The sequence below is a fragment of the Danio rerio genome, chromosome 14, assembly GCF_049306965.1.
Source record: "Danio rerio strain Tuebingen ecotype United States chromosome 14, GRCz12tu, whole genome shotgun sequence".
In the NCBI taxonomy this organism is placed as follows: domain Eukaryota; kingdom Metazoa; phylum Chordata; class Actinopteri; order Cypriniformes; family Danionidae; genus Danio; species Danio rerio.
The window spans coordinates 6872881-6885000 of record NC_133189.1 but is presented as its reverse complement, the minus strand read 5'-3'; the positions used below and the strand labels follow the sequence as shown (position 1 = coordinate 6885000).

Sequence of the window (12120 nt, the reverse complement as noted above, 5' to 3'; positions counted from 1 at the left end):
TGTTTTTCAATTGTTAGGTTAATCCAACATTTAAAACAATTGCAGAGAGTTCGCCTCCCGCGCCAATCTAATCACATGTCTGAAAGCATTTTAGCTTCTCCATAAAATGTGACGATAAGGGATGACGGAAAGAGTTGTGGTGGGACCTGCCTAAATGCTTTCTTAGTTTATTAATTAAAGGTGTTTTATGTCACTTTAAAGCTGCACAATTAAACATTAAAAGATTCAATTCAAACCTGCGCTACGTGAATAATACAGTGCATCCTGAAAGTATTCTAGCGCTTCACTTTTTCCACATCATTTTATATTACAGCCTTATTCCAAAATGGATTCAATTCATTTATTTCCTCAAAATTCTACACACAATACCCCATAATGATGATGTGAAAAAAAGATTTTTTGAAATTGTTGCAAATTTATTAAAGATAAAAAACCCTGAAAAATCACATGTACAGAAGTATTCACAGGCTTTGCGGTGAAGCTTTAAATTGAGCTCAGGTACATTCTGTTTCCACTGATCATTCTTGAGATGTTTCAGCAGCTTAATTGGAGTTCACCTGTAAATTCAGTTGATTGGACATGATTTGAAAAGGCTTACACCTGTCTATATAAGGGCCCAGGGTTGACAGTGCATGTCAAGGCACAAACCAAGCATGAAGACAAAGGAATTGTCTGTAGACCTCCGAGAAAGGATTGTCTCGAGGCACAAGGCTGGGGAAGGTTACAGAAAAGTTTCTGCTGCTCTGAAAGTTCCAACGAGCACAGTGGCCTCCAACATCCGTAAGTGGAAGATGTTTGGAACCACCAGGACTCTTCCTGGAGCTGGCCGGCAAATCTAAGCTGAGTGATTGGGGAGAAGGGCCGTAATCAGGGAGGTGATCGATAACCCGATAGACACTCTGTCTAAGCTCCAGCAATCTTCTGTGGAGAGTGGCAAACCTTACAGAAAGACAACCATCTGTGCAGCAATCCACCAATCAGGCCTGTATGGTAGAGTGGCCAGACGGAAGCCACTCCCCACCTGGAATTTGCCAAAAGGCATCTGAAGGACTCTCAGACCATAAGAAACTAAATTGTCTGGACTGATGAGACTAAAATTGAACTCTTTGGAGTGAATGCCAGGCGTTACGTTTGGAGAAAACCAGGCACCGCTCACCAGCAGACTAATACCATCCCTACAGTGAAGCATGGTGGTGGCAGCATCATGCTGTGGGGATGTTTTTCAGCACAGGAACTGAAAGACTAGTCAGGATAGAGGGAAAGATGAATGCAGCAATGAACAGAGACATCCTGAATGAAAACCTGCCTCAGAGTGCTCTTGACCTCAGACGACGGTTCTTCTTCCAGCAGGACAATAACCCAAAGCACACCGTCAAAATAGCAATGGAGGGGCTTCGCAACAACTCTGTAAATGTGAATGAGTGCTCCAGCCAGAGCACAGACCTAAATCCTATTGAACATCTCTGGAGAGATCTGAAAACTGCTGTACACCGTCGCTTCCCATCCAACCTGATTGAGTTTGAGAGGAACTGCAAAGAGGAATGGGCAAAAATTCCCAAAGACGGGTGTGCCAAGCTTGTGGCATCATATTCAAAAAGACTTGAGGCTGTAATTGCTGCCAAAGGTGCATCAAAGTACACTGTGTACTGTGCACTGTGGTATATATAGATATATATGTTTAAACTGTGTATATACATTTGTTTACCTTCATGTCAGACCATCTTGGTGTGACGTTGCTTGTATGATCTGTCTGAGACTCCAGTTTGATTGCTGTGTTTCTCTCCCTGCAGGAGTTTGTGGAGAACAGCCGGCGGTCGATGGCGATGGAGGAGCGGGGGCGCAGCAAGCGTGCCCGCCCCAAGGAAGAGGTAGAGTTGACTGAGGTGAAGGCCATGGTGAGTGGTGACGGGGGCTCGGCGGGGGCAGAGTGGCAGGCCTTACAGGAGTTTCACCTGTACTACCTGCTGCTGTGTGTGCTGATGGACTGGGCCCTGACGGAGCACACGCTGGTGCTCTGCCTCACACAGGACATGATCATCTTCCTGTCTGTCTGCCTGCCCACCTCCACCCTCTTCTTCCTGGTCACGCTGCTCCAGAGCCCGCCGGTCGCTGCTGCTGCATGCTGACTAACGCTTTTCCTCCATCTCTCATCTCATACTGCACTAACAAAGCATGAGCATCTATTTTTCTATCTGTGGATTAATTTTTATTTTTCATCTTTTTCATTCCATTCTTGCCTCTTTTTTTCTTTTCTACTGACTGTCTTGAACTCATATGGCGGCTATTAACTGTACTTATGTAACCGTGGCCTTATAAACACCATGTTGCTCTTCAGAGGACATAATATTGAAAATGCTTTACTGGAAACACGAGATGAGATCAAATCGCTCCCGTTGATGGTCTGTTGGATCTTTGTTATGACAGGATTCTCCACTATGCTAAAATGAACCATGTTACCGGTGGCTTACTGGAAAAACATTTGTAAAAGAACATTTTAAGGGTTGAAGAGGTCATATGAGGTTGCTTAAAGGTGCAGTAGGTGATCTGCCAAAATGCTAACAGCTTAGCATATTATCTTTGGACGGCGGGGAGGGACTGTGATTCAAAGCCACACCCCCTGAAATCGCGAGCGCACCGTGTCAAAACAGCAGACAGACAACCCACTAGTTCATGTCATTCGCCAGTTAGTTAGTGCCAGCGCCGTGCAGGATTTACATGAAATACTTTGCCACACTTACATGCTATTTCAGAGTGAATATTCAGAGTAGCGGTAAACAGTATAGGAAGGCTATCATAGTTCAAAAATGACCCAATGTGAATATAAAAGCAACTTCAGCTCAGTAAAGCAGTTAGGCAGAATAGCGCTATTTACTGGTGTTTTGTTGTTAAACTAAATATAAATCTACATTATAGATGCTGTTAAAGAACCTTCTGAAACTAAAAATAATCACATCAATCTTTCACCGGGAGATTTCAGTGGCTGAACAACACGTCTGTGCATATAACCCATTCATAACACAACACAATCTAACATAAAATAGTTTTAAAACAGAACATTACCTGTCTAACAGTAATACTTCAGCCATGGTGTCGTCCTTCCTCCAGCGTGCTAAAGTAACTCCAATGTTGATTCAGGTTTTTAAAAGTTTCAATTCAGCTTTTGATTTCTCCCGGTCCGTCTCGTGACTGCGCGGCTGCTTTAAGGGCGAATTATACCCGCGCCTGGCTTTACAGTAATCGGCCCGAGCTCGGCTGTCCTTCGGCGCCTCCAGCTCCAACTCGGCATCTGCGAGCGGCCCGCAGCTCGCTCGGCCCGCAGCTCGCTCGGAGCGCATGCGTTTGTGATGCAGACGGGCACGCGCTAATGGCGGATCTGCGTGAACAGATGCGCAGAAGTCCGAATCTACATTTGCTGACAGACAGTCTGACCTGCCTATCGGAATTAAGGGAGATGTCGGTCCGACTCTATTTAATTGGATAAACAATTTTTTTAGTTTTATGCCTTACCCAGAATATAAAAATAAATATAAACACATTTAGATCATTTACTGTGATCATTACTATTGGACTGTGAAGAGACTTTCAACCAGCACAACAAAAAATGTTTCTGAAGACAATCACCTACTGCACCTTTAAAAGAAAAATGGTTTGTTTGTTTGGCGTAATGCGATATTTATATTAGAGCTGGGGCGAAAAATAGTTTGAGAAATTTGAGATTTCTGAGATTTTCAAAATGCCATTTCTGTGTGGAGTTTGGATGTTCTTCCCGTGTTCGCGTGCTCCGGTTTCTCTCACAAGTCTAAGACATGCGCTATAGGTGAATTGGGTAGGCTAAATTGTCCGTAGTGTATGGGTGTTTCCCAGTGATGGGTTGCAGCTGGAAGGGCATCCGCTGCGTAAAACATGTGCTGGATAAGTTGGCGGTTCATTCCGCTGTGGCGACCCCAGATTAATAAAGGGACTAAGCCGATAAGAAAATGAATGTATGAATGAGATTTTCAAAATGCATCGCTATTCTCTCGACTTGATTCTGAGCTTAATTTTGGACAGCAGATGGCGCTCTAGACTAGTTAGTAATAGCAGATGGTACTCCAGACTCTTTTTTTTTTTTATTAGCAGATGGCGCTCTAAGTTATTCTTTAACAACAAATGGCGCTCTAGGCTAATTTATAACAGCAGATGGCACAGATTTCTAGCAGCAGATGGCGCTGTAGGCTAGTTTATAACAACAGATGACGCTCTAGGTTAGTTTATGACAGCAATTGGAGCTCTAGGCTGGTTTTAACAGCAGATGGCACTCTTGGCTAGTTTTTAACAGCATATGGTGCTCTAGGCTAGTTTGTAAAAGCAGATGGTGCTGTAGGCTAATTTATAAAAGCAGATGGTGCTCTAGGCTACTATAAAAGCAGATGGCACTCTAGGCTAGTTTTGAACAGCAGATGGCACTTTTGGCTAGTTTTCAACAGCATATGGTGCTCTAGGCTAGTTTATAAAAGCAGATGGTGCTGTAGGCTTCTATAAAAGCTGATGGCACTCTAGGCTAGTTTTGAACAGCAGATGGCGCTTTTGCAACAGCAGTTAGTGCTCTAGGCTAGTTTTTAACAGCAGATGGCGCTTTAGTTTCAGCAGATGGTCCTCTAGGCTAGCTTTTAACAGCAGATAACACTAAGCGAGTTTATAAAAGGCGATGGCGCTCTAGGCTGGTTTTCAAACAGCAGATGGTGCTCAAGGCTATTTTATAACAGCAGATGGCACTCTAGGCTAGTTTTTAACAGCAGATGGTGCTCTATTCTGGTGTTTATCAACAGATGGGGCTGTAGGCTAGTTTTTAAAAACAGATGGCGCTGTAGGCTGGTTTTAACAGCAGATTGCGATCTAGGCTAGTTTTTAACAGCAGATGGCACTCTAGGCTAGTTTTTAACAGCAGATGGTGCTCTATTCTGGTGTTTATCAACAGATGGGGCTGTAGGCTAGTTTTTAAAAACAGATGGCGCTGTAGGCTGGTTTTAACAGCAGATGGCACTCTAGGCTAGTTTTTAACAGCAGATGGTGCTCTATGCTGGTGTTTATCAACAGATGGGGCTGTAGGCTAGTTTTTAATAACAGATGGCGCTGTAGGCTGGTTTTAACAGCAGATGGCGATCTAGGCTAGTTTTTAACAGCAGATGGCACTTTAGGCTAGTTTTTAACAGCATATGGTGCTCTAGGCTAGTTTATAAAAGCAGATGGTGCTGTAGGCTACTATAAAAGCTGATGGCACTCTAGGCTAGTTTTCTAAAGCAGATGGTACTCTTGGCTAGTTTTTAACAGCATATGGTGCTCTAGGCTAGTTTATAAAAGCAGATGGTGCTGTAGGCTACTATAAAAGCTGATGGCACTCTAGGCTAGTTTTGAACAGCAGATGGCGCTTTTGCAACAGCAGTTAGTGCTCTAAGCTAGTTTTTAACAGCAGATGGCGCTTTAGTTTCAGCAGATGGTCCTCTAGGCTAGCTTTTAACAGCAGATAACACTAAGCGAGTTTATAAAAGGCGATGGCGCTCTAGGCTGGTTTTCAAACAGCAGATGGTGCTCAAGGCTATTTTATAACAGCAAATGGCACTCTAGGCTAGTTTTTAACAGCAGATGGTGCTCTATGCTGGTGTTTATCAACAGATGGGGCTGTAGGCTAGTTTTTAATAACAGATGGCGCTGTAGGCTGGTTTTAACAGCAGATGGCGATCTAGGCTAGTTTTTAACAGCAGATGGCACTTTAGGCTAGTTTTTAACAGCTGATGCCGCTTAAGTCTTGTTTTTCACAGTAGGTGGCATTCTAGGCTAGCTTTTATCAGCAGACGGCCATGCAGAGTAATTGTTCACAGCACTCTAGGCTAGATTTTAACAGCAGACAACACTTGTATAAATGCAGATGACACTCTAGGCAAGTTTTTAACTGCAGGTGATGCTCTTGGCTAGTTTGTAACTACAGATGGTGCAAGAGGCGTAGCAGACATTTTAAAAGTGGGGGGACAGCTGAATGAGATCTAAAAGTTAACGTTCATATAAGTATTAATCAACTGTTTCTAAATGGTCTGTACCACCCATCCCCCTCAGTTGCTACGCCCCTGGATGGTGTTTAGGCTAGTTTTTAACAATAGATGGTGCTCTAGGCTACTTTTGAACAGCAGATGACACTCCAGGTTAGTTTTTAACGCCATCTACTAAGCTCAAAATCATTTTAAGAGAGATTAGCAATGAAGTATGAAAATCTCTGAATGGATTTTGAAACCATTTTCCACCACATCTCTAGTTTACGTGATTTAATAACACAAAATGAGAAGAATTAATAATTATATTGTTTAATATATTGTTGCTCGTCTCTGCTCTGCTTGAATTTTACAAATCTCATCCTTCTCAAACATGAGGTCTGATTGGCTAAATACCTCAAGCATGTGATGGAAATGTTTCACCTTTACTACCTTATGAATTGGATGCCGAATCTGGTCCAGAAAATGCAGATGATTAAGTGGATTGAATGTAAAAGATTTTTATTAAAAAAAACAAACTTTTTGGGTTTGTGATTATGGATCAGGGATGGGCAAACTTGGTCCTGGAGGGCCGGTGTCCTGCATAGTTTTGCTCCAACCCTAATCAAAACACACCTGCCTGTAGCTTTCTAATAATCTTGAAGACTCTAATTAGTGTTTTCAGGTGTGTTTGATTAGTGATGGAGCAAAAGTCTGCAGGGACACCGGCCCTCAAGGACCAAGTTTGCCCATCCCTGTTATATATATATATATATATGTATATGTATATATATATATATATATATATATATATATATATATATATATATATATATATATATATATATATATATAATTTTTCAAAAACACTTAAAAGACAGCAGAAAACCTGAAATGACTTCATATGACCCCTTTAAAGCTATCAAGATTACTGGTTGGTCAGTGTTTGTTTAGTAGGATGAGATCGAGATTGACTGTATATTGGTAGTTGACAAATCCAAATTTGAAGTAAATAGAGCTTCAGTGTAAGTGTCAACAATTTTAAAATTAGATAAAAATATCTTCAATTGTGTTCTGAAGGTGAAAGAAAGCACGAATTAGAAATAACAAGATTATTATTAGGGGATAGAAATTACTGGTCGATGTATTGTAGGATGCCCATGTGACTTGCCAATTGAGTATTTTCACTTCTACAGTGTAATTTCAAATGAGTAATATCTTATTTATTCAAATTTACATGGATATTTGACATGAATATTCACATTTACACGTTAAATTTACTTTTAAGCATTGATATGCTATGCTACAAACCCCTAAAAATGTCATGGCTGTCGTTTTAAACTTGTAGAAACCTTCTTTCTTCAGAGCACAAAATGATTAATTATATGAACTGCTTATTAGACTATTCCTTATGCACTTTATATTGAAGGGAGAGATTTTGGGGATAATTTGCTGATACTTTACCCTCAGGCCATATAAGGTGACATAATTTATTGGTTCATAAATAATGGTGCTTTGAGCTGTCCACAGCATTTTACCTGTAAATATATGACATTTCCTGTTAAAAAAGGTCAGCAGCATGTTGGATGGCCTGAGGTGAATTTACATTTCTGGGTGAATTATGCTTTTATTTGAACCCAAACTATTTTAAATGCAATTCATAGTCTATATAATTTAATATTTATTATCATTTAATTTTAACGGGGACCTTTTATGCAAAATGACTTTTATGAGGGGTTTAAACAACGTTGTGTGGCAACACTGTGTGAATATAACCAGCTTCTAATAGTAAAAATAAAAAATAAATTCTGGAATCCATCATTTTAAAATCATACTTGATAAAAACACTTTGATTGACATTCTCCTATTGGACGTGTCATCAGAGGGGAAAAGCCCCGCCTATTATTGACAATCTCTCCCTCATTAGCATAAACAGCCCTGAGTGAGAAGCAGTTGTTTTGAATCTGCTGCCATGCTAATGAATCGACATATTAGCTCCGCCCCTTTTTTGTTTTCAAAAAATCTAATTTGAATTTAAAGTGGCAGTCACTAAAATGGGACAATTTGGATCAAATGGGCAGCTTCAAAGAGTTAATTGTTGGATATTTTGGGCTGAAACTTTACATACACACTCTAGGGACATCGGAGACTTATTTTACATCTTATAAAAAGGGTTGCATTTAAATATATGCATCAATTTGTCAGCTACCAATATACTGTTTCTGAAATCTTGTCACTATAAATGGGAGAAGAATTTGATTTCAAGACGGCCTTTTATCATCCATCATTCATAACACCCTCTCCATATGCATGGCGTCTAGCATCTGCTTTTTGCGGTGCCATTTTATGGTTTGAACCCATATTTGGCACTTATGACACTGATGAAGTGGACTAACCCCCCCCCCCCAGATCCAGATTGATTGGTTGATTGATTATTGTTTGGTCTGCTATTGAGACTAATGGCGTGTTTCTTTCCTATAGGCTCCCGGGACAAGCTCTGCTTGACCAAAATCAGCCCATGGGACTTTTTAAAGACATTCCAAAATGTTTATTTTTACCAATGTGTAACATGTTTACTATGGTTTCACTCCAGGGAATACAATATTTTAATAAGAAACTGTAAAAAAATGAAATAACAATGTAATGAAGCACTTTATATTGGAGCGCTGCATATTTTAAAAAGCCTGATGCATTTTTCGTAGTGATGTCCTTTTTATAAGACTAAAAAACAAACAGTTGCCATCTAGTGAAACACAGTATTAATAATGTCTAGAGAATCACTGTTTTTATTGTCAATTTTTCATAACAAACCTTTTTTTAAATTGGTTTTCTTTGCGTTTTTGAGAAACCCACATACTGCAGTGCAGCACTTGTTCTTTTTTTTCTTCTTTTAATCAAAATAATGAAGCGTAGATGCTTTTTACTTCTTAATTTTTAAAAAAAAGAGAGAGAAAAACAAGCTTGGTCGTGTTATTTGACTAAAATAGCATTACCATGCCTGAAAATGAAGTCTGAGGGCCTTCACATTTCACTTCTGTGTAAAAAGATTGGTCGGTTGGTTTCCCTCCAATGGTGGTGATTTTAGTTTGTTTCTGAGTTGCGATAGCTGTAAAAGTCCATTCTTTCCTGCTGTGACTGTTAGTGCTGGAAGATCTGCTCACCTTACACTGGGAGGAAGAGGTTAATGGTTTCTAACCACAATTCACAGTTGCTGTAACTATAAGAACGACTGACACGTACAGACCACACAACATATGGTGACTACACTGCCTGTCAAAACTCTGGAATCGTTTATAAAAAAAGTCTCTTCAGCTCACCAAGGCTGCCTTTATTTGATCAAAAAATACAGAATAACCAAATTGTAAAATAGTAAAAATCTTCAGCAAAAATAAAGCAGTTTTTTATCACATTACCTTGGGTTCAGACTATGCAATAGTGACATCAGGTGATTGGGGCCAAAAGGGTATAAACATGAAAACTGATCACGTGAATGAACAGTTTGACCACATTGAGACAACGATTTTTATTTTAAGACATAATGGGGTATTTGCATATGTGCTATTAGACCCTGAAGGCCCTGATATAGTTAAACAAACTTTACAAATGAAAATCCTGCAAAAACTAAGTTTATTTTGGGCCAAAAGTGTACAAATATAAAATTTGATCATGTGAATGAACAGATTGAACATGTTGCGACAGCAATTTTTATAAAAGACATAGCGTAGTCTTTTTATGTGTATATGCTAGTGACCCTTCAGGCCTTGATATAGTTAAACAAACTTTTCAAATAAAACCAAAATTATGTAATGTCAAACAAAATCCGGCCAAGTTTATTTTGGGTTCGAATCGGCAGTTTGAAACAGTAAAGCGACAGAATGAATTGGTTCATGACTGAAGGATATGGAAGGTGGTTTAGGCCAAAAGTGTACAAACATAAAATTTGATAACGTGAATAAACAGTTTGAACGTTGAGTCAGTGATTTTTATGAGACATAACGTGATATTTGCATATGTATATGCTAGTGACCCTTAAGGCCCTATTATATTTAATCGAAATCTTAAAATGAAAACTTAAAATGAATAATTTCAAACAAAATTTGGCCAAAGTGAAGTTTATTTTGGGTTCAATTCGGCAGTTCGAAACAGCAAAGCGACTGAACGAATTGGTTCGTGATTAAAAGGTATGGAAGGTGATTTGGGCCAAAAGTGTATAAACATAAAAATTGATCATGTGAATGAACAGTTTGAACATGTTGAGCCAGCGATTTTTATTTTAAGACATAATGTATTATTTGCATTTGTATACGCTAGTGACCCTTAAGGCCCTATTATATTTAAACGAAATCTTATACTGAAAACCGAAATGAATAATTTCAAACAAAATTCGGCCAAAGTGAAGTTTATTTTGGGTTCAATTCGGCAGTTCGAAACAGCAAAGCGACTGAACGAATTGGTTCGTGACTAAAAGGTATGGAAGGTGATTGGGGCCAAAAGTGTATAAACATGAAAATTGATCATGTGAATGAACATGTTGAGACAGCGATTTTTATTTTAAGACATAATTTAGTATTTGCATATTTATATGCTAGTGACCCTTTAGACCTTGATATAGTTAAATTTTTCAAATAAAAACCAAAACCACGTAATTTTAAACAAATTCGGCGGAAACTAAGTTTATTTTATTTGATTAGGCAGTTACATTGTCATTAGGCAGAGACAATAATTTTATCGTAATTTTTATTGTATTTTTGTATATGCTAGTGACCCTTAAGGCCTTAATATAGTTAAACAAACTCCTCAACTGAATGCATGTAGAAATTGCAGTGTGTTGTCAGTAGCTATGTTTCCATCCACCTATTTTATTCCACCTATTTCATTAAACGGTTGACGAAATCGCCATGATGTGCATACATTTTGAAAATGTGCATAAAAAACGAATTCGGATAACTGAGTAGGATAAACTTTTTATTCGATAAGAAAAGATGCGCAAGAACTACGATGCAAACACTTACCGCACAAATTTCAGTATGCGCATTAAAAAAAAAAAAGTGATTTTGTGGTAAGAGATCATGTGATGGTAAACGTGTAAATGGACAAACCAGCAGGCTGAGTACACTATAAAACATATTAAAAGGCCTTACCGTTCAGGTATTAGTGTTATTATATTATTAATGACCTCCAGAATCAAGAGCGTCTGTGCTCCGCGTCTGACACCTTCAAACGCCATCGCGCATTTATTGAGTGTCAGGATTGCCTTCTGAGCATACCTGTCAACCCTATCGTTTTTCCCGGGATACTCCTGTATTTGATAGTTCCATCACGCTATCATCCCGCAAAGGTATTTTCCCGTATTTCTCCCGTATTGTCAGTGTTTCTCTGAAGGGTGGCAAGAAACATTAAATAGCCGAGCCTCCCTATACGCAACCCATACCGCCGTACCACCAGAGGGCGCCTCTTGCTTTTAAATGCAAGTCTCTTCTGTGCTTTTGCTTTGTTTAGGCACAAAAACACTTTAAAATAAATATAAAAACAGCGCGATTCCCCTTCCTTTTTATTACAGGTGGCGTCACCCCTCCTATGCAATCCTCAAAACAGTCATATAGTGGTGCGTGAATGTCAGCTGATGCACTCCATAGTGATAAATAGACAATGTTTCCCAAACGGATTCTGTACATGCGATTAAGAGCGGAGCGAAAGTCTGGCTTATGGGTGCGTGGTAAAACAGACATACAGACATAATTAATAATAACATATAAGGATGTCGATCTTGGTGTTTTGTTTTGTTTTTTTCAAACACAACTAATTTCGTCTTAAATGAGCATAAAAAGTTAGGAAAGCAGTCGAATGCATTTGTTATATTGTTAGATGTGTGCATTTTTATAGTGAAACCTCTGTTATGTAATGTAATTAAACGAAAAAATCGAAATAAATAAGAGATTCATTTGTTGCTCTTTAATCAGAATGTGTACGTTATACAGTGAAGAATTGGCGATTGAGATTTGATAGCTTGATTCTAAAGCTTGAATAAGAATCCCTTATTATGGTGGGCATATCCCTTATTTTCACATCCCAATGTTGACAGGTATGCTTCTGAGGCGCAAGTCATTTATTAGATGAA

At 39.1% G+C, this 12120-nt stretch overlaps 1 protein-coding gene across 18 annotated transcripts in view; it reads left to right on the top strand.

The window, feature by feature from the left end:
* The window catches only part of slc44a1b (solute carrier family 44 member 1b), a 68784-nt gene extending 57190 nt beyond the window's left edge, over positions 1–11594 (top strand). For 6 of the 18 annotated variants that reach the window (XM_073922502.1, XM_073922494.1, XM_021481097.3 and 3 more), the window contains 2 exons: positions 1791–1868; positions 8484–11594. In XM_073922502.1, the coding sequence (XP_073778603.1) occupies positions 1791–1868; positions 8484–8507 (102 nt within the window). In that variant the 3' untranslated portion in view covers positions 8508–11594. Of the gene's footprint in view, positions 1–1790; positions 3966–8483 lie in introns of those variants that run through there. The other 12 variants (XM_073922500.1, XM_073922493.1, XM_021481096.3 and 9 more) reach the window with 2 other exon arrangements.
* The last annotated feature ends 526 nt before the right edge of the window (positions 11595–12120 follow it).